At 35.8% G+C, this 24,010-nt stretch overlaps 1 protein-coding gene and 1 pseudogene across 1 annotated transcript in view; both read left to right on the top strand.

Annotated features, from left to right (window-relative positions):
- Nucleotides 1–24,010, top strand: part of ARHGAP15 (Rho GTPase activating protein 15) — a 694,101-nt gene that overhangs the window by 392,542 nt on the left and 277,549 nt on the right. The window contains exon 9 of the mRNA XM_066279712.1: nucleotides 18,732–18,854. Within this exon, the coding sequence (XP_066135809.1) occupies nucleotides 18,732–18,854 (123 nt within the window). The remainder of the gene's footprint in view (nucleotides 1–18,731; nucleotides 18,855–24,010) is intronic.
- Nucleotides 16,429–16,518, top strand: LOC136307037 (small nucleolar RNA U3; annotated as a pseudogene).

Genomic DNA, 24,010 nt, shown 5'->3' with positions numbered 1-24,010 from the left:
TTTTTTCCCTATAAACATCTCCTGGCATAATTTTAATATATCCTTAGATATATAAGCATCCTTAAAAGAAATTTAATGTTGATTTTACATAAATTCTATTTTTCTTATTTAAATAAGATAGAAAGATAACAATGTAATTTTGTACTCATATCTGTGAATAGGTAAATAAGGAAAGAATAACAACTATTTTTAGATATTTAAGGTTTGAAGAAAAGGGCCTGAGAGCTAGGACCTGTTCCTCTTCTCAAACTTGTTATAAGGATAAACTCAGGCTGCCATTCAATAATAATAAACAATTATAATTTATATAATTATAATTGATAATAATAAACAATTTTTATTTTTAAAATATTAGATGAAAGTTTACTTTCTTAGTAACCTTATTAGTAAGGTATTATCCATAAATGTTAAAGATGTTGAAAAAGGAATTAGAGCTTTTATTTTTCTAAAAAAGTGAGTTCAGGGTATTATTATATTCATCCAACAAATATATACTGAACACATCATTTGCCTAATACTGTTCTAGCTACTGGGACTGGAATCTCTTAAAATGTAAATAAAATAACATGGAATGAAATACAGGCAAAAACTCTGCTTCATGGAGCTAACATTCTAGTGGGGGAAAAAGAGTTGCTTAAAAAAAGAAGTAGAATATATATTAGCAAGATAATAAAGTTTTTAAAAAAGGAGTAAGGACAGCAGATAGAAAGCATCTGAGTGAGGAAGACTTACAATTTTAAATAGGGAAGGGAAACCTTCAGAAATGACATTTGAAGGAAGACCTGAAGAAAGCAAAGAACATATCTATGTGGATATCTAAAGAAAGACTGTTTAAGTCAGCTTGTGCAAAGGCCCTGAGGCAGGATATGCTCAAGAGAGATAGCGAGAAGACCAATGTGTCTTAAGTAGATTTAGTAACTAACAAAAAAGTATATAAACAATTATACCCATCAGAAGGTATGGAAGCTTACCAATGAGATACTCATTCTAAGAAGTTTTCTTTCACTCTACTGGTCAGAGCTAATTTTGTTTGAAAGTGGTGATATAAGAAACTCCCGCAGTAAAACAAAATGTCTTTTGCCTACTAACCTATTCCTTCATCTGTCACCACATTTGTAATTTAGCTCTTCAAATCTTTAGGTTCTCCCCAAAACAAATGTTCCATCTATTAATCAAGTGTTAAGGATATATAAATTTTTTAATATAAAAGATATTTTAGCTATGATTATTAAAGTACACATTTGTGTGCCCTAAGGCAGTATGGCATGGGAAGGACTTCTGAAATAATACTGATAAGAATTATTATATAAAGTAATGTTGCTGGCATACTTATCAAAGCAGACCTCCTGTTATTTCTATTTGGGAGGACACAAGATTTAAAGCTAAATCAAGGTATAAAACAATGTTTTTATACTTGCTATTTTAAAACTATTATTATTAGCAGAAGTTGTAGTAGCCATACACACCATTCATTCACTTGGGGCGATTTATACTGACAGTAAATGTATTGCCATTAACAATTACTAGACATTCATAAAATTGGAGAATTTGGTGTACATTGTGTTAAAAGTGTGGACAAATGTTCTTTGTCTCAACAAGCAATTTCTAGGGCTCTTTGTATATCACATTGATATAGCTTTCCACTGATGGCTATTTTAATATGTTTAACTTAATTTTGCTATACTTACTCCAAACTTCTTAAGTTATCCATATTTATTATCTGTTTAGACACATAAGTATTGTGGTTTTTAATAGTTAGCTCCCAAAGCCCAAGGACCATTTCTACTTAAGTCAGTTTATAGAGTCTATTACCAGCTGTACCTTATAATAATGATGGGAGGATGATGGAGATGAGGAACAAAGAGAAGAGCAAGGTAAAGATAGTAATTTAGTTGTGTACATACAAAGCATTGTCGTTTTTTACATCGAAGTACTTAATCCTTAAAACATTGCAGCTGAGGTATGTGTGTTCCTATTATACAGATGAGCTCATTGGGCTACAGGGAGCTAAGGCGCACACTCTCTCAGCAGTAGATCTGGGACTCAAGTTTTAATTTTTTAATGTAAATGCCTATGTGCTTCCCACCATGCATCTTGCTCAAATACTATTCAATTATTACCTATTTTTTTTACTGACCACCAACTACCTGTCGGGCTTGACGAGAGTATAGGGAGTATAGTTCAACTTCAAACTCCGAGGCAAAGGGCCGCCTAACACCACCCTCATCCTTTGTTTCATTCGGCATGTATTCCAACAGCAGTTCATTTCATGGGCACTCAAAACCGGCAAAAGAAATCTTTTTGTCAAACCAGTAAGAGTCCCAGAGCACATAATACTCAGTTGGCCACATTCCCTCACAACGGAGTAATTTAGTTCAGCCTTCCCTTGCAAGGGTCTCCCGGTGATTTCCTACCTGTCCTTCTATGCTTTCCTCAGCCATTACATAAACCAGCACCTGTGTGTGTTGTCAGGGTGTTTTCAGACTAAAGTCCACAGGTGGGGTTTTGGTTGTTTGTTTGTTTGTCTAGTTTTGGGTTGGGGTTTTTTTTTTTCTCTTTTGGGCCATAAAGTGACAATAGCTAAACTTGCTTTCTGGTGACTAATTTCAGGGGCTATTTCCTGGTGGAAATTTCCTGACTGAAATGCTTGACAAAAACAAGAGGAAGCTAGCACATTTCTCTTTTATTCTTGGTCGTGCTTTGACAGTTTGAAGGATTAAGGGATAACAATGAGAGTAGTTCTTATTATTACCCAAGGTTTACCGTGTCTTTCTCACCATTCACAGTGTCCCTGTTGGAATAAATGCTGATGACTACATCTGTAGTGTTATTTAAAGTAGATCTTTAAGTCAAAATGAGGATGTGTGCATATCGCCTCATTTTGAGCTTGCTTAATGTTTCTAACCATATTTTAGAAATAAATCCCAAATGCTTTTTGCTAAGTGCATTTCCCTTTCAATTTTAAACCTATGTGTATTTTAAAGGTCATTTAATCCGCACATTTCCAGTTCCTCCGGTCTTAAATCATCACTGTGTTATTTTATGTAAGAGGTACTTACTGTCTCAAGAAGCTTTTGGAGACCTTTAAAACCCCTAGACATTTTTTTTTCCAAGACCAGAAGTTCTATTTTGTCAAGAGTAAACAAGCTTAAAGAAAACCAAGATCTCAGCCTGTTCAATAATCCAAAAGTTCGAATTTCGGAGAGGTTGAAACTTGGCGAGATGCATTTTCCCATTTGTACCTCAGTCCTCTCTATTCTCTTCTAGTTTAGGTCAAAACACATGGAGAAGATATCCATATCCGGCAGAGCACTCCTCAGTGACATCTGTGTCGGAGAAGTGTCCTGGCAACTGGCAACAGGATCCTCACCCCCCAGGAAAAGGGAGGGCTCAAGGCCCCAAATAATAATCTGTAACAGATTGCACGTTACCAAAAGCTAAAGGAAAAGATAATAGCAAAACATTAAACATTGCTACATGTCAAAAGAAAGACTACTGTAATTTCCCCCCTTAGGACATGTAGTTTTAGAATATATTAATATGCATACAAATTTAAATTTATTTTTATATTAAATTCAAAATTCTCTAATTCTAAACATGTAGAACCAAACAGAATTAGTTGCTGGCATGACTATGTTTAGAATGAAATCTACAATTCCTGGTCACTGGAGGAATCGAGCCAGCAGGGCCTGCCTAGAATAACAGCACTGGCTTCTCTGGGACATTCTTCGGGATTTAGGAACAGTTTTTCTAATGAAATGAAATCTGGGATTCAAGACAGACATAAGGATGTAGAAATGGTGGCTGAGAAATTTGTTTGAATATTTGCCCTGCTTCTTAATATGTGGCCTTAGGCAAGTGACTTAAACAATTTGGGTATCTTTTTTCTCATCGCAGAAGTTAGGAACATTTACTCTGGGTTTTCCCTGGTTCCCTCTAGATTTAATATTTCATGTTTCCATGACTCTAACATGAACTGTGCCCAGGAATGGGGTTATCTGATGGTCAAAAACAAGAAAAATCTTGGCAATTTAATTACAATGAACTCATTTAGGAAAAGAAGGAAGATATGTGGGATAGTAATTGGTTTGGGGCAGAAAATAGCTCTCCCAGCACTATTTTCAATGGAAGGAAGAGTTCATCTGAAGATGTGGCAGGAACACAAAAGCAGTTTCATCTGTCGCAGACCAGGTGACCACAGTTTCGGTAAAGGACCCAGAGAGATGCAAAATGCACAACAAATGTAAAACAGTTTATATACCAACCATAAGTGGCAGAATACTATGGGTCTTTTCGTGGTTTTTTGTCCTTCTTTAGAAATTCAAGTTATAAGTTATGATTATTGCAGTAAAGCCAAGTTTTCACCGGCTCCAGCTACATCTTCGTTTAGGGAGCCTCAGCTCGCTGCCAGCTACACACTGCACTGTCTGTCCGCATTTGGGAGGACGACGCTCCACTGTCCCTTGATCACTGAGCCACAGATACACACTGTGCTCAGACCTGCGCAGCACACCCTTCGCACTTTCCATACACTTCCTGTGGGAAGAGGGTCTCGGTGTCTTGCACGTACATTTGTGGAGCAAATAGCTTGAAGCTGATGTCAAAATGAGGCCTCTAATTGAGGATCCTGTCCCAATAAAACTATTTTGTGAGAGACTGACTCTGACCTGACATTTCCTGATCTCCAATGTCCTGAAAAGGCATGAGAAGCTGTTACTCTGACAACCAACTGTTCTTCAGGACTGAGTGACCCCTGCAGAGGGTGCCAAGACAATGGGCCCAAGGCCAGGAGCCTGTCTCAGGGCTGGGGAATGTGGGGTGAGGAGGCCGCACAGGGGGCAGGGCCCGAGGAAGAGACAGCCAGGGTGCTGAGCGCAGCCGCTGTGCTGGGCCACTGCATGGAGCAGGAGGCCAGACGCCAAGCAATCCTTATCTTGGGAAAAATCCTAGTCTAGAACTTTCAAGTCAGCTTGGAGCTCTGTGCTTAAGAAAGGGTTTTGAAGAATGATACGTTTAGCTCATGTAGCATTTGCCAGCCTTCAAAGCAATATTTTTTCTTTAAATTTCCAGGCATGCTTAGAATAGAAAAGAAGCTGGCACCCCCATGCCAGATTTAATAAAAACATTAGTAAAGTTAACCAATGTCTCCCCTGATTTAGTATCAGAGTGACTCTTGTAAGCTATCCATATCATTTTATAAAAGGACAGTGATTTTAAGAATACCTTGAGAATTATCCTAAGAATTTAGGAATACCCTGCTCTCCCCATGTATTTGCATTCAGTAAACTCTAAGCTTCTTAAAAGGCGAAAACGAGGTCTGAAATGTCTTTGGGCATTGGAATGTCCCTAGTACACTGCAGGAAGCATGAGATATGATCAGTCAGTACTTGTGGAAGGTATGTGTTTAGGTTTTATTTAATGATTATATTTTCAGATAAAAATAAATAAATCTGAAATTCCTCCCACTCGTAGAGCATTATGAAAACTGTTTTTTGTTATGTAAGAGTATTTTCTCAGTAAGAAATGTACCCTCTTGGGGAAAAAAGCACAATGCAAATTCAAATTAATAATAAAACTGTACAATATGTAGCATATGGCCAAAGTTGGCCTGAGTCACTCACTGGAGAAAACATTCTAAAGTTTGGGAAAAGTCACATCCTTGGTGAGTGTGTGTGTGTGTGTGTGTGTGTGTGTGTGTAGCTGTGTATGTTTGTGGGCAGGAGACCCAACATAAACACTTTCTTTCCCACAACTTAAACATACACAAAGTACTTAAAATAGTTTCATACAGGGGTGGAAGCCATTAGCATCACAGGATCACTAAACAATAGCAAACCTCTGTTAGTCCATGATCTTTCCTTATTCAAGAGAACTGTAAAATAAAAACAAGACTGCAAGGGATCAATATTTTCCAAAAGAATAGCAACTTACAGTATTAGAGTATTTGGATTGCTAAGTGCCTTCAATTTTCTCTGTGTTGCAGTTTTCTGCTTCCTTCATTGTGAAACCTTTTCACTGGATGTGTTACATGGGATGAGCTTGGGTGAGATAATAAACAGAAAGGAAGGCTGCAATAATGTATTTCAGTTAAGAAGAAGCACTTGAAAGAAATTGGTTTTGCTATACACATGATGTGAGCCAATCAATAGTGGTTTAGTCTGACAAGCACTGTCAATATCCATTGTCACAGTTCAGAAAGTCTTTAATGGGTAGTTCTTCAAAAACCAATGATTTCAACACATGTTCAAAGTCTTGAAATACACTCTACCTGGTAGAAATTAATCACAGATAAACTCATGGGGCTATATACAGGTATTTTTTTTAACTGAGAGCCAAATATCAGTCAATTAAATTTTAATGTATATTAATATGTATTTAACTTTTTGTGAATAAATATTGAATTGATGCAACTACTAAGGGCATAATGTAATAATACCAGATATGTTGTAATTGCCCAGTAAATGTTGACAATATGAGAAGCACTAGGATGATGGGTGAGAAGGACACTTTTTATACCACCTGTTGTGTTCACTTACTGATTATTACAACCATGACTATGAACAGGACATCTGTCATACTCTCACTATTCATAATAATTGTTAGCTTTTATCGAATGCTTATTATTCACTATATTTTACAGAGTATTTGGCATGTATCAGAGCATTTAATTTACACAACAATCCTTGGGATAGATACTGTTGGCCCCATTTAACAAATTAGAAAATAGAGGCATAAGGAATCTACATTGCTTGAATAAGTTTCCATCACTGATGAGCAAACAGACTTAAAATTCAAAATCCAATACTTATATTCAAGAGAGAGATGGAATGCACATCATTTAAAAGGAACAGTATTATTTGTTGGAAGGAGGCTATATATTATCAATTCTTGTCTACTTTCTTCCTCAATGGTAATCCTAAACTGATATTCCTATGAAGCAACCTTCTGGAATAAAATAAGCAGATTTGGTGGCTGGGCATAGAGAAGAATGAGATTTCCTGGTTTAGCTGAGATAAGAGCTAAGGGGGCTGTAGATGTGAGTGTATGTGCTTATCCAGGGGTAGTCAACCTTTTAATACCTACCGCCCACTTCTGTATCTCTGTTAGTAATCAAATTTTCTAACTGCCCAACAGTTCCACAGTAATGGTGATTTATAAACTAGGGAAGTAACTACCTTATAAAATTTATAGAGCAGAGTTACAGCAAGTTAAAGCATATGATAATAATTACTTACCAAGTACTTTATGTCGGATTTTCGCTAAGTTTGGCAGAATAAATCTTTATAAAACAATTTACTATAGTTAAATCTATCTTTTTATTTATACTTTCATTGCTCTGCTACTGCCCACCATGAAAGCTGGAACGCCCACTAGTGGGCGGTAGGGACCAGGTAGACTACCACTGGTTGTGGGCTAAGTATGCATCTGTCAGTACTTGAGAAAGATTGTATGATGATGGAAGTCAAGAAGAAGTACTAATAAATTGAGAGACCTGGCTAAGTCACTAAGCATTTTTACTTAAAAGGGAGCCTCAATCCCCTACTCTACTTCTCTGCTTCAGTATTCACACGGGTTTCACTACACATAGCAGCCTGGCATGTAGTGAGCGGCTCTCATATTCACTTTCTGCCTAGTATCAGAAGAACTCAGTTTGTGTTCATGGGGTTTATGGCTGTGTGAGACCCTAACACCTTCTTAAGTTCTTCTGACTGGCAGTGTAGAGAGTATTGAGCCATTAATTCTATTGCTGTCTTATGATTCACTAATCTCACTTAAGGCAACCCATTTTCCCTTTTACATCTGCAGTGATAGACTTGAAGTTCTTTCAGTCAGCAGCTCAGGTAGATCAAATGATTTAAGATCTTAGGTTGGAAGTACTTGACTACAATAGGAGGTGACTGCCATCTCTCTATGTCCTTAGTACATTGACAGCATTGCCAGACAGATGGAGAGGAGACCAACAGGGCAACTTGGAGTTCCCACGGACTCAAAATCAGACAGCTCTGCATTTCATTTCTGGTTCTGCTGCTTATTTGCTACATGGCTTAAACTCTCTAAATTTCAGATTTTAATCTGCAGAATGGACAGCAATAAGAGAAGTTACCACATTATATGATATAGGATTAAAAGAGATGCCTGTAATATATATTTTTCTAACCTAGTTCAAATTTTAGGTTTGAAAATTACAGGTACATTGTAGCACATTCTTGATTACACAGAGGGCCAGGAATTTAGACAGTGAAGAAAAAGATTCAAACTTGTCATACATTACTTCCCTCCGTACCCACTTCGAATGCAGTATCTGTACACACATTTTCACAAAGCGACAAATACACACACATACACACAGTAATGCAGTGGTAGTGCTCGCTGTTTATGGAGAGAAGATTTAAATACCACCCACCCAATTCAAACACTGCTAAACATGGTCTCGTATCTGAATCAGTATATAAAATCAGCACTGAAATTTTCTGATACTCTTAAATATGAATATTATTTCATTCTCCAACTTGACTTTTTTTTTTTCACAGAAATCTAAGTGTTAATTTCTGAAAATCTTGCCATGCTCTTACTTCAATGGCGGAATTACCATGCCTACAACTCCACTGTTCTGCTTTTTATTTTGTTCTCTGTAAACTGATGTTCATATCCATCTAAAAGACTCTCTTCACTTGATTGGACTGCGGCCTGTTTTCTATCACTGGGAGAAAGCCCATTCCTACGTTCCATATACAATTTTTTCTTTTGGAAAACATATTTCTACTACATAGTGCCCTTTGTGTGGATTGATGCCCTATGTTATTTTTTTTCTTTTTTGAGTAATTTTACTTTCAAAATAAGCTACTTCCTTAGCTCAGTAACCACTTACCTTGTTAATAAATTTATCAGTTTTGAATAACTCTCAACTGACAAAGTTTGACTGACACTTTATCTATAACAAGTCAAGATAAAATATCTAATCGACAAAAGATGTTTTGATGATTTGAATCTTTACTCCACATCGTACATTTATCTGATTTTGTTTTAGGGAAAATAAAAGTCATCATATGTCTCTGTATAAACCACAGGTTTTTGCTCTTTGGGTTTGTCTTCTATTTTTCTGAATATGTAGTATTTCCATAACTTTTGATGCCAAAGTATTTTTAACTGGTTTACAAAAAGAAAACAGCTTTGAAGGAAACAATTGAAGAAAAATTACATATGTGGTGCCATTATTAAGTATTTTTACTATAGTATTAAAGCTGTCATTATTGTCATTGTCATCACATAACCATCACTGTAGTTATTCATTAAATAACTCTAAGCTATGTTAAATGCTATAATAAGTAAACAAAACACCACTTCACGCTGTAGAAATACGATATCAACATCGACATACTCATATTTTCAGCAAAATAAAATTATTAAGCCCATACATAAAAAGACAACAAAGGATTTACATCATAGACATGAATACATTAGATGTAGAACACATGGATACATATATTACTTGGAAAAGCAATCATGGAATTTCCATGTGGCAGAATGACAGGAACATGACAATAAACTGCCAGCTCTTTATTGACACTGAAAATGCAAAAATATGGTTAGTTTTCACTATTTAAACTAGAGAATTCAGTCTAAAAGTAAATGTTTTTCATTACATAAATTCTCATTCCTCTTTAAATAGGTAGATAGAATAAATATGAGTCATTGGGTAGATCAGACCCTTCTGTTTTCACTGATCACTTATATTTCTACAACGTCAAAGTGGGAATTAAGTGGTTAAAACAAAGTACCGCTGTTAAAATGCCCCTCATTCCCACTTGCAATTATTATTTCCAGATTTAATCATGATTTGTGTTTCGAGTTAAGTTACTTAAAGTTTCAGTAACTCAGTTTCTCAGGCTGCAAGTTGGGGATTGAAATGATGACTTCTATTTACACTGAGCATGTGAAGAAAGAGTGATTAAATGAGCAACAGTACATCGAGGCCCGATTTACCCTTTCTGCCACTCTGCCACAGGGAGTTATGTGCAGAGTTTTGCAGCTCTAAAACCACATGCTGGCGAGGGCAAAACAGTATTTATTACAGCTTCATGAATTTGCACAAGCGGGTATGCCCTGGAAAAGAGTCAGGCAGGAGGCTGAAAAGAAATTTACTAAACTTTATTCCTCTTTTCAATCAATTTTGGGCACAGTGCTCTTATTTCAGGAATTTAAAAAGTGGTACAACAGGGTAATTTGGAATACAAGAAGGTTGTATAGGAAAATATGAGTGGAGACAATTCAGTACTTCGTTATGTAATTCATGTGATGGTTTGAGAAGTGGTTTGGAATCTCTGGGGATTAAGAGCCTGATATAACCTTATTTTGTCATTTCTTTCTGGATCTCCCTCTCTGGACGCTGCAGTGTGGTAAGACGATCTCACAGAGCAACAACTGCCAGCTTTGCTCTGTACATCCTTCTCGACTTGCCATGTGGGGAGCGCTCAGCTGCTGGGAGAGTTCTCTGTCTGTACATGGGATACTGACCCCTATGTACAACTTCACACAAAAAAAGTGATAAGTAGCCTAGAAAGTTGTTTGTGTTAGCTTTTCTCTACTTTCCTTTAGCAACATTTCTGAATGTTGGCTCTCCCAGTGTTTCCAACTTTAAAAAAATAATAACAACATGTAACATGGGAATACCGCGAGAACAGCAGTTTGGCAGAAAACAGGACTATTTCAAAACAAGGTCCACAGCAAGAAAAATTATGGCACATGTACAATTCTGGATCATATTTTCCAAACTGTTGGATTCTGGAAGATTTAAGGGTTTTCTTTTGTGGTTCCTATCCCTTCACAGAATGGTAGTTGATTCTGTTTCTCCCCCGTCCCATTACTAAAGTTGGAAAATAAACATACAAAGGACACCCATTGCTATAAACATCCTACCTCTAGAGGTGGTTTTAACACCATGATAGCTGTATCAGGTATAAAACTTGTGTTGGGCTAATGCCTATTTTCATAGGTAATGATATTTATTGAAGATCATCTTAAATAACCCAAGATCCTAACTATTCTCTGGTGAGCAGCTTTAATACCAATTAAATCTCTCAAATGGTTAAGAATGGTGCTTAAAATTAATGCCTTTAGCTTCTGTGTATTGAGACTTAAATTGCACATTGTTATTCACAATTCTTAGGCTTTGAAAAAATATCCTATTTGTTTGCATCTGAAAGAAAAAATCACCTATCAATGAGGGGGGAAAGAGAAAAGTATAAAGGAAATAAAAGTAAATTCTAGAGTACCTGGAAAGTGAATCCAATTCAGGTTAATTTTCATGAGGTGAAAATATGTAAAATTAAGAGTGGTTCTTCTGTAAATCAGATTAAATGCTTTGGAATTTAAACCCATATCTTATTCTCTTTTCATTTTTGAATAAAAAGTTTAAATGGGAATGGAAAAAACTGCTCATTGGCTTAACATAAATCTTTAAATTGCTGTAAGCTTCACCCTCAAAAAGTAGTGGGATCTCTGAGGAAAAAGAAAAGGCTGAATTCTATTTTTCATAAATGATGGATTATTGTACCACACTGTGTATTTTCCAGTAAAGTGTCCTTTTATTTGCACTGTATGATTACAAGTTTCTAAAAGTATGCATGGGGTCACTTGGGTGCTGTGGGAAAATGGAACACTGTTCTGTTAAAATCAGTAGTGAAATCAGAAGCAAACTATGTCCTGATTATCATAGGCATGTGTTTAAATTCTACTTTCCTTAATTGGTTATGTTGTATTTACTTAAAATGAACAATTTGGCAAGTTTTTCTCCCTTGACAACAGAAAAGTATAAACTGTTTTATAAGTTTGGCTGTTAAAATCAGATTGTAAACCACAATATTCAAATATTTTTAGTGCTCTTCACAGGGACCCAGTGACGGACTTTGTTTTATACTCACGTGTTTTTTATACTTTTAGCCTCTAATTATAGGGCTTTCCAAGTTAATTGGTTAAAAAAATGTACATCATGCTTTATAGTCATCTGTTGATTTTAACTTCTACATAACTCACCTTAGAACAAAATGAGTGAAATGAATGATGGCAAAAACCTTGTAATCTGACTTGTCATCTGAAGACAATTATTTATGGCATCAGGAAATGGAAGTTGAAGATCTACTCTGTCTTCAGGCAAGTCATCATTAGAGGCAACTTTGGAGAGTTGGGTTATGTTGAAAATTCTGTAATGATATCCAAATCTCCTCTAGTTCCTCAGTCTGTATGAGAAGGAAACAAGATAAAACATTTGAAAATGTATTTTTATTTTCTTCAAAAAATCAGTACACTTTACAGACATTTCTCACATGTAGAGCCAGACCGTGTTATTGAAAACAAAATAATGTACATATTTATTTCTATAATTAAGAATACTATCACTGGAATAGCTAATGAGTTCCAAAAAGCCGCAACTCACTATTTAATTATTTTCATAATCTCACATTTATATTGTGTGTATGTATTTTTATTTGCCAAGTCCCTCCTTAATCACTTCATTTTTACTGGTTTCAAAAAGACAGAAAAAATATGCCTTTGGCCCCATATGTTTGGTATTCTGTTATGGACAGTGAAAAGTTTTTGTGGTAAGACTAGAACTAAAAATGTTACCTTTGATAACATATGGACATGTGAAGTAATTATTTCATTTCATTTTAAAGGTAGACTTGAAATAAAAATTCCTGTAAGGCAGATTTTTTTTCTGAAAGTTTTAAGTGTTCCTTTCGCCTCCAGTATAGACCCCAGAACCCCTGGGCTTTAATGTAGTTATCAGCTGGAACAGGTCACGTCCCACTGGTGGTCGCGGCAATGACTGGACCCAGATAGAAGTTGATAGGATATCATGTAAGCACAGTGTATTTGGATGCTCAGAATGACTCTTCCAATCATACAATTTTAAATCAGTTAGTGCCTGATATTCATGGTCCTGTAAAAGCAATTGTTGCTAATGGCACTTGCTATTTCTCCAAAACGACCTGGGTCAATTTCTCCATTAAGAGCTAACCTTAGTCTCTAGTACTTTATAGTTGTTACCATGCTGTGTTATAATTACACAGGCCATATGCATTTTTATTCACAACAGTTAAATCCAGCACTGCCATGCATATAGTAGGTGGTCAATGTGTGTTTGTTTATTTTTTTATCATTTAGCAGCACTATCCAGAAATACAATATGAGCCACAGTTGTAATTTAAAATTTTTTAGTAGCCACATTTTAAAAAGTAACAAATTATAAGTTTTAATAATATATTAGGCTTTGGCTGGTTGGCTCAGTGGTAGAGCATCGGCCCTGCCTGTGGATGCCCTTGTTAGATTCCCGGTCAGGGCACCAGAGCACACAGGAGAAGCAACCACCTGCTTCGCCACTCCCCCCCCCCCTCTTCCTCTTCTGCAGCCGTGGCTCGATTGGCTCAAGGGAGTTGACTTGGGCGCTGAGGATAGTTTTGTGGCCTCAGCCTCAGGTACTAAAAAAATAGCTCCATTGCTGAGCAATGAAGTAACAGCCCCAGATGGGCTGAGCATCGCCCCCTAGTGGGCTTGCTGAGTGGATCCCAGTCAGAAGGCATGCAAGAGTCTTTCTTTCTGCACCCCCTTACTAAAAAATAAAATAAATAAATAAATAAATAATATATTAAATTTAGTAATATATTTTGTAATCAAAAGTATCTAAAGCATTATTTTTTTCAATCTAATGATACAAGCATTTCAAGTGACTAGTGGCTACCATATGGGACAGCAGAGGTCTAAAGCAGTGCTTTTTGAATTATTTTCAGATACACATAAAAAAGTATCTCACCAGTTTCACCGTAGTAATGTTCTCAGTTCTCGAAAATGAATTTCAGACGTGATAGGCAGATAGCAAAACAAGCAGTGGTTTATTGGCAAAGGGAAAGTATACTTGGAAGAATTCCAAGTGGGCAAATCAGAGAGAACCAAGTGACCTGGTATTTTATATAGTCAGTTTTTGTTTGCTTGACCACCCTTCCCATCTCCTGGACCCTCCTCTCCCACCCTCCTCACTCCTCCACCCTCACTGGTTTGTTCCTGCCCATCAACATGTGAGCATTTTTGTTAGTAGTGGGAGCTGTTTGGCCTGTGCTGTTCACATTTTGAGACCATGCACGGCTCCTTTCTGTCATTTTGTACTTTTACGTCTAGTGACCCCAGTGGAAAGTTGCATAGTGGTCATGCCTTATTTGTTAGTACCTTTGCACATGCTCCTCACAGGTGTGAACCTATCAGGAACTTGAAAAATCCAATCAGCCATCTGATTATCAGCTAATGGTATGTTTAAGGTTAATATTTCCTTTCCCTCTCTGTCCCCATACCCAGCTCATGTCTGACTAGCAACCTACTCTAACAATAACATTTTATAGCCCACTGGAGCAAATGGATAAGACTGCCCAATGGCAACTGCCCCAGGGACCCAGGATGCTTTGGTCCTGCTCAATTTCCATGAGAGCTGATGGGAAGGAAAATTTTTTCTCTACTCTCAAGGTTCTTTCATCTGATATAGTAATTTAGTAGACATGAGACAGATTAGCAAAAGAAATTGCTGAAATTCAATTACTTACAAATGTAAGGAGCCCTGCATACATAAGAGAGTCAGAAATCCCAATCCCTACATACATGAAAGGTTCAGAGAAAAAAGGAAATTGAGGTATAGACAACATTCTAAGATAGGGATGAGGCAGTGCACTTTGGGGCTTCCAAAGGTCATTTCCGGGAGAGCACATGTTTAGTAATTATTAGTTTACTCTGTCATAAAGGTATGTAAAGAGTAACTTCTGGTGATAATTATTATCATGGGCCAGCTTCCTAGTTTAAATTCTTCCAGATAGTTAAGTGGTGAGCAGAAGTCTCTCTTGAACCTGCTAGGTTTAAGTTGCCTTTATCTCAAAATAATCTGCGTACCATTGAAGTATACCTTGGGGTGGCTCATTCTAAACCTGTACAGCATTCAGAAATCTCACCCTATAAAACCATTCTGATCAGCACAATAGCTGCAAAGCTCTGGTCTACAGCAGTGATTCCCAACATTTTCAAGTAATAGACCAATTAACTCATTTTATGTAATAGAGGTTGTACTCTTACAACCAATTCATTTAAAAAATAGGTAACATGATAGACCAGATATGCATACCAGATATGCATATGATATATATGATATATATACTTATAGAGAGATATCTTATAAACAGATGTTCTTAAAATAATTTTATTCACTTATTTTTATTTTTTACTTTTTACAGTTCCTTTATATTTTTTCAATGTTTGAATAGACCTTGTAACACCAATAAATAAAAACTTAAACAGGTCTTATAACTTTGCCCTTCAGTTCAAGACAGAGATTCTCAACAGGCAACAATTTTACCTCCCTTTCTCCCTCCCCAGGAGACATTTGACAATGTCTGGAAACGTATTTGATGTTCATAACTAAGGAGGCGGTACTACTGGCAAGTCATGGCAGAGGCCAGGGAGGGTTCTCAACATTCTCTTCTCCAGCACAGGAAAACCCTATAGATCAAAACCAAAAACAAACAAGCAAAAGGCCTGTCTGAACTAAAGTATGAATAATACTAAGGTTAAGAACCTTTTTTAAGGCAATATAGTGTATTACGGTCTTTTTAAGTGGCAAGTATTGTCTTAATTCAGTATTTAATAGCACCTAATCTCCTGTGATAATCAAAACTTCTAACTTAATTTAAAATTAAAATGCCACTGTTCACCCAACGAGGAGGAAGGCAGGATGTTTTTCTTTCTTTCTTAGCCTTACACTTCATCCTGACTGCCCTTCCTCCTAAAACAAGTTTGCAACAACTTTGTGGTCAAAGCTAGGGTAAGGAGGCTGCAAAATTGTTCTTATTTGACCAGTTATAAAAAGGTTTCCCACACTCTGGGCCAGGCAGACATTTTATTTTTATTGAAGTTATTGGGGTGATATTGGTTAATACAATTACGTGGGTTTCAAGTGTACAATTCTATAGTCCATCAGCTGTATACTGTATTGTGTGTTCAGCACCCAAGTCTCCTTCCATCACCATTTATCCCTTCTTTACTCTCTTCTAACTCTCCCAACCCCTTTCCCTCTGGTGATTACCATACTATTGTCTGCGTCTTATCTAGAGTTTTTTTTTCCTTCGCTTTATTAATTCACCTTTGTCACCCAGCCTCCAAACCCCCTCCTTTCTAACAGCTATTAAGTTTATTCTTTGAATCTATAAATTTTTCCTACTTTTTTAGTTTTATTTTATTCATTAGATTTTTCATATAAGGGAAATTATGTAGTATTTGTCTTTCTCTGACTGGCTTATTTCACTTAGCATTATACTCTCCAGATCTATTTATGCTGTCACAATGGTAAGATTTTCTTCCTTTTTATGGCCAAGTGGTATTCCATTGTGTAAATGTACCAAGACTATACTTTCAGGGGTCATTTCTATAGTTTGTTATTATAGTTTGTAAATGTACCACAGCTTTCTTATCCACTCATCTACTGATGGGCACTTCAGCTACTTTCAAATTTTCACTATTAGAAATAATGATGCAATAAAGATAGGGGCACATATATTTTTCAAATTAGTGTTTTGGGGTTTTTCAGATATATACCCAGAAATGGAATCTTTTGGTCATAAGGCAGTTCAATTTTTCATTTTTTGAAGTAACTTTATACTGCTGCCTACAATAGCTGTACTAATCAGCATTCCCAGCAACCGTACACAAAGGTTCCCTTTTCTCTACATCCTCTCTAACACTTGTCTGTTGATTTTTTGATGATAGCCATTCTGACAAGCATGAGGTGATACCTTGTTGTTTTAATCTGCACTTCGAGTAGTGATGAGCACGTTTATATATGACTATTGGCCATCTGCATGTCCTCTTTGGAGAAGTGTCTCTTCAGGTTCTTTGAGCATTTCTTAATAAAATTGTTTTTCTTTTTTTTGTGTTGACTTTTATAAGTTTTATAAACTCATAAATTTTGGATCTTAACTATTTATCAGATGTATCATTGGCTATATGTTCTCCCATTTGGTGAGTTCTCTTTTCATTTTGTTGTTGGTTTCCTTTACTGTGAAAAAACTTTTTAGTTTGTTGTAGTCCCATTTGTTTATTTTTTCTTTTGTTTCCCCTGCCTGAGGCAATATGAAAGGGAAAAAATTGCTATAAGAAATGTTTGAGATTTCACTGCCTATGTTTTTTCTAAAATTTTTATGGTGTTCAGTCTAACATTTAAGTCTTTAATCCATTTTAAGTTTGTTCTTGTGTGTGGTGTAAGAAGGTGGTCTAGTTTCAGGCAGACTTTTAAAGGCAGACAGTCTCCCTTAGGCACTTTGGTGGGTTCCTTGGAGACCCCATTAGGAACATTTGACTTCAAATCCTCTATTTCAGGCAATTTATTTTTTTAAAACTTCAGTTCCTCCTAAGTGTCTTTTTCTCTTTATTCTTCTGAGTTCATCAGGAAAGAGTGAGATGGCTCAAGTCTAGCTTCCTTAAAACTAGAAGTTAGCAAAATGTTTTGCACCCAATAATTATTTTTAAAATTTATTTGAATGAAACCTTTCTACAATACTTTCAGTGAGTAACTGACATCCTGATATTTTTATTTCCCTTCCCCTTCTATTCTTTTACCAATACTCCAATAAATTAGAATACCAGAAGAAAGGTCTGTGAGACTGGCCCCATGTCCAGACTTGATCTTGGACATGTTACTTATCTTCTTTGCCTCCACTTCTTCATCTCTAAAATATGTAGACTTATTGTATTTCAAAAGGTTATTGTAGGACTTGATTCAGTAAATTTTGGCTGAATATCATTATGTGCTAAACAATATTTGAGATATTAAGGACACATTAGTGATCAGCATTTCCAAAAGTAGATAAAATTCCCTACCCATATGAAGTTTACATTGTAGTAGAAGAAAGTTAAATCATTTTAGATGCTTGGGAGAATAGCAGGCACATAGTAAGGTCTCAGTGCATTTTAAATATATTCTTATTAACTCACTTTTGTGATTGGCTTATTTAAGGGGTGACTTGAGAGGAAAAGAGGTTCTTTGTACCTAAAGTACCTTAAGTCCTCACATTTTATCATAATTGGGTTATAATTGTGAAGAGCCCATTTAATATTTCTATCTTATAGAGATAATAAATATCTATCAGTCATTCATAATAACATAACAATGTATTTAGACTTTATGCTTGATGAAGGTCCAGACTTTTAGTGCTTCAGAAAAAGAAATCACTTTGGGTTAACATTAAAAAAAAGGAGGTTGACAAAATTATTTGGGCAAGCAGGACCTTTGAAAATACCTGAATTACCTACAAGCAATACGTAGTTATAATTAATGAAAATGAACTATTCTAAAGTGTTTTCCCCCTTGTGTACATAAGTTTTTCTTTGAACATAATTTTGTGTCTTGATACAGATAGGTAGAATTATCTTGCAAAGGTTATTATGTTAATTATGAGGGAGTAAAAGTGAAAATTAACTGTAACTATACAGAGCTAGCCACATTCTCATTGCACATTCATGTTATAGCAGAGCTAATATTTTCATATGGGCAAATTTTTACTTATATGCCCTAAGCAGAAAGGCATAAGCCATTAATTCAGGGAGTTGTTCCATAACTACTGTTTTCTATTTGTATTAGCATAAAGTAATAATCATAAAGGAGAAATTTACTGAAAGCCTCTGACAGTTTTTTTTTTAATCTCCAGTGTTCAGACTGCATCATAGTGCTTCCGATACAAGCGACAAAAACCGAGTTAAAAGCAGATTAAAGAAGTTTATTACCCGAAGACCTTCCCTGAAAACTCTGCAAGAAAAAGGACTTATTAAAGGTACAGGACATTTTATACTTTTATTGTAGCAGTGATAAATGAATGTGCCTCTGCAGCCATAGCTATTCAGCTCTAAAGGAATATTAGGCTATTTTATTCTTTTTAGGTTGCTTATTAAATGTTCTACTCTATAAGGGAAAGAAAAAAGAAAAAAATTGTTCAGAAAATAATCCTGAGAAAATAAAAGATGTATTATAGGATTGTTGCAAAAAGTAGAACCAGGACTTGACTAGTTGGCTCATCAATAGAGCATTGGCCCAGTGTGTGAAAGTTCCAGGTTTGATTCCCGGTCATATTACACAGGAGAAGTAACCATCTGCTTCTCCACCCCACCCCTTCTATCTTCTCTATTTCTTTCTATCTCTCTTTCCCTCCTGCAGCTGTGGCTTGAATGGTTTGAGCAAGTTGGCTCTGGTTGCTGAAGATAGCTCCATGGCCTCACCTCAGGAGCTGAAAATAGCTCGATTGCCAAGCAACAGAGCAGTGGTCCCAGATGGGCAGAGCATAACCCTGTAGGGAGCTAGCCAGGTGGATCCTGGTCAGGGTGCATGCGGGAGTCTGTCTCTCTCCCTTGGCTCCTTTCACTAAACAAAACAAAACAAAACAAAACAAAACCAGTTTTGCCCTGAGAGGGTTTGAGGAACAGAGAAGGGATATCTTGTGGCCCATCAGAATGACTCCATGTCTCCATGTGTCTGAACAATCCCAGTTTATACTTATTATCCCAACATACTTAATAACAGCAGCCCTTTTCACTCTCAGGCATATTCTGATCTGCATGATAAATCATAGTCTGAACTAAACTAAGAAGTAGTACTAGGAAGAAAGTATAAGACAAACTAGTATCATGAAAATTTGGGGATTTAGAAGACTGAGAGCTCAGACTAAACTTAAATACACAGGTGTTTTTGAAAATATATCTAAAGTAAAGAATAAAATATCCTAGAGCAACCTAGCCATCAGAATAAAAAAACATGGACTCTGGCATTTGACTGACTGAAATTCAGACCTTGGTTCTGCCACTCATTTGTAATGACATTGAACAAGTTATGGTATCTCTAAGTCTCAGATAGCTCACCTGTTATATGGGAATACTTTTACGTACCATTGAGAGGACTGTTGAGAGAAATGAATGAGATAATTCAGGTAAAGCATTTACTAGAGTTTCTGAAACATAAGTATTCAAAAAATATGCACTCATTAATATTATTATTATTTATTATGTTGTTATTACTGTTAATGTGCCAGATAGGTGACAGGATGGATGGAGAGATCAAGCCAATGATACAAATTTCAGTAACTGGAATTTGTATCTTAGAGCTCACACAACAAACATGTATTACTTTCCTGACCAAGAAAACATATGCATCCAGTTCGTTATCCTCCCCAGTTTTCAGATTTTCTAATGAATATATTTGAAAACTAAATAGAAAAAATGAAAATAGCCTACAATAAACTCCTAAAATAAAATTTGAGAACAAAGTAAAAGACTGATTGTTATAGAAGTGAAAATGAGGTATAATATACAATCATTTGTTATGAAGAAGGCAAAGCCGATTTTCATATTTTTAGCGATACTTAATGTGAGAATTATTTTTAATGCAATAACTGACCTATCAATTTCAGTATATTTTGAAATAGGTAAATCTGTCACAAAAGGCATCTAGCATTCTGAACAAATGCTGGAAGATGAAATGTTGTGAAGCATGAACATAGATATCACTAATAGAGTGGAAAATTCTTAGAATGTATGCATTTGGGGATAGAAATAGCACATTCTGCAAATCGGTTCATCTCAGACTTTTACTCTCTGAAAATATGCCACAGGAAGTATTTGATCTTCTACTGACTCAATTACATATAACAGTATAATAGTATCTCCATTTCTACCTTAGAATTTATCCCATAGACTATCATTTTCTCAGACAGAATTCAGTTGCAGTTTACCTGCCATCTTGGAAAAATACATATATAAAACCAGATTAATAGCTCAAAAAATCCCAATCTGAAATAAAGTACAAATATTTCATGATGCTGGCAAAATGAAGTCTTTCAATTCAGTGACAGGGTCTGGCCCCAATTAAAATGCTAAAGCATTAATAACTGCGGTGCTCTAGAACTGGCCTCAGAAAGCAGCAGATGAACTGGAAGCCTAACGCACTCTTCATGCTGATGTAATGGAACCACTGAACACAGTCGCTGTATGCATTTCCTATCTTAGAGCCCCATTAAATTTTCACCATAGCTGACCAATGAGTCAGTTTCATTAGCAGGGCTATGGAAAATCTTTGTGAAATTCTGATTTGATAAGCTGCCATTGTTGTCTTCTGTGGAATTTTATTCCAAATACAGATCATATGCAAATATAGTAACTTCTTGGGCTTGTTTCAGTTTTAACTGACTTTTTAAAGACTTTTACTGAATTATTTTTTAACTGTGTAAAAAGCATTAAACCAATTTTTAAAGCTACAGGCCCAGTAAAATTAAGTACTTCAAGTTATTTTCTTAGCATATCTAAGGCAAAAGACTGAAAAAGCAATGATATCAAGGTTTTTGAAAGGTTACAAAAAGTCATATAAAATCAACTAATGATTAAGAGTTAAATTGCTAATTTCTCCAAGTAAAATAAAATAACTCTTTCAAAGACAATTATTTAGAAGAAGATAATGGCTTTTTAAATTGTTCTGCAGTGTATTTGCCTATAGATTATAGATCAAATTCCTTAAACCAGTCATTCAGATCTCAAATACAGGCATTCATTAGCAAAGTTCAGGAGAGCTGTGTGTGGTAGACTGGGCCTAACACTGTGCTTGCTGGCACCTGGGAAGCACTTTGCGGGGCCACAGACACATTTCAAACTGTTTAGTCTTTCATATAATGTTACCAACAAGCTGAGAGCCCTGAGCTTTGCATTCAGTCAGTTTACACTGAACACCCACTGTGGGTCAGCAGGGCCTGTGCTTTACTACTGACTTTATAATGCCCAGAGTAGATGTAAGAAAAGAATTGTCCCAAAATCATATAGTCTACACTCAGTCACAAACCCTTTCTTCAAAACTTTTTTTGTACCCTTGGGCCTTGGCCAATACGAGAAGTCATTGGTGCTAATATTAATCTGGAAACAGTCACTTGATGTGGCTGCATTTTCTGATTTCTTTAATAATGATTAATGAGGACACATTGTGATGCCCATAAAGGGCTAGCAGGTGACTATGAATGATCACTCCATGGAAGGAAATCTTAACAGTACAAGTGGGTGTTGCAATCATTGTGTCATTGCAGTGGTAGCTACTGAAAGCCTTTAATTTTTGCAACTACTTTCTTGTTTGGCAATGTGGGAATGATGAGTGCTTTTTAAATGCATGAGTTTATTCCATTGATGTCTCCTTGGAAATAAAACTCAAATCAATTTAACTTGTAAATTATAGGTGAGAGGGTACATTATAAGGTGGTAGGTATGTTTGTACATTTTCTCTACTTGCTTTGGAACTGAAGTCCTAACTCTTTAGCATCAGCCAAACTACTTTATGTAATCTTTCAAGCAACAAACAGCATTGACATCCAAGAATAGAAAACATTTGGCAACTCAATTTTTATTTTATTTTTTTAATTTTCATTTATTCATTTTAAAGAAGTGGCAGAAGAGAGAGAGAAAGAGAGAAGAGGGGAGGAACAGGAATCATCAACTCCCATATGTGCCTTGACTGGGCAAGCCCAGGGCTTCGAACCAGCAACCTTAGCATTCCAGGTCAACACTTTATCCACTGCGCCACCACAGGCCAGGCTGGCAACTCAATTTTTAGAAAAGATAAAAATTGCTTGTTTTTTAGGAGCAACTAGTATTTCCTATATCAAATGATATAGAGTTGTTGTATGCTTAGAAAGTAGTTTATTTCATCTTCATATGGGCAGAATCATACTTAATGGTATTAGTAGAAATTGAAAGCAATGTTGAACTACTTCTATTTTTTATCAGTGTTTTATAAAGAAAATCACCTGTTTAAAGATTAACTGGTATGTCTGCAAGATTTATAATGCAAGACAGTACTTTCTTGCCTCACCCCAGTTTTGCTCCTTATGGAACAAGACGTGGAAGTGTTTCTATTTGTAGTTCTTCTGGTTGTTGCCACTATACCTTACATACTATAATTCAGGGTATAGGTTTGTTTACTTTTGTCAATATTTTCCTTACCTTTAGCTTAAAAGTTACCTCATATTTCTTTTATAATAGGCCTGAATTCAACTCAATTAAATAAGATCTTATCTATCTGCCCCTCTTCCTCCCCAAATATGCATGGTCAAATGCAACTGGTCTAGCAGTTTCTATTGGCTCTCTCTAAAGCATTCAGCACACTTAAATCTCTATTTATTGTTCATTTAACCACAGGGAATTGAGACGTACTGCCTCCGTTGACATAATGAACACTGTAGTGCCCTCTTCCTCTCTCATTGCTTCTGTCTTCGCTATTGTTACTTCTACATCATGAAAATTTATATTATTTCACTGGTTTTTATAATTGTAACATTTATAATTGATTCTAAAAGTTAACAATCAAAAAGCAGCATTCATAAGATTATGATTATGTAAGATTGTTTATTACAATGCCAAATATTAAGACTTCCTTCTCTGTTCTTACAATATTGTGACCCCTATGACCCTCAGAATGCCTTCTGATCATGGTAGAAAAGATCCTTCTTTTACATTTGAAGGTTCTGTTTATCCTGTTTCACTACCATAATCAAGTATTCCATTCCCCTCACCCCATTTTACATCAAAATGTGAAAAAATTTCTCATCAGCATATACTTCATATTGATCATGTAAATAATATGCAGTCTTTGGCCAAGATATGTGACAGACTGGATTAGTATATCTATGGGTCCAATGCCGTGACTATGTACCACATAAATAATGTTCTTGTTTTTGAAGCTTATGCTCCATCATTTGCTTATATTCATGCAATATTTTAGTTTGATATATTGTTTGTGTGTTTTTCATACAAATTCCTCCCAAAATTTTCTTTTACTTTTATTTTTGAATGTTTATGTCAGTAAGGTTTTAATTATCTCAATTAACAGTTTATATATTCTAGTCTAGAAATCTCTGCTCTTTCCACAAAATATCTTTTAAAATCCTTCCACCATCTTACATTAATT

The sequence above is a fragment of the Saccopteryx bilineata genome, chromosome 5 (genome assembly GCF_036850765.1).
Source record: "Saccopteryx bilineata isolate mSacBil1 chromosome 5, mSacBil1_pri_phased_curated, whole genome shotgun sequence".
NCBI classification, from domain to species: Eukaryota; Metazoa; Chordata; class Mammalia; order Chiroptera; family Emballonuridae; genus Saccopteryx; species Saccopteryx bilineata.
The sequence above is the reverse complement of the archived record's forward strand: the minus strand, read 5'-3'. Positions and strand labels throughout refer to the sequence as shown.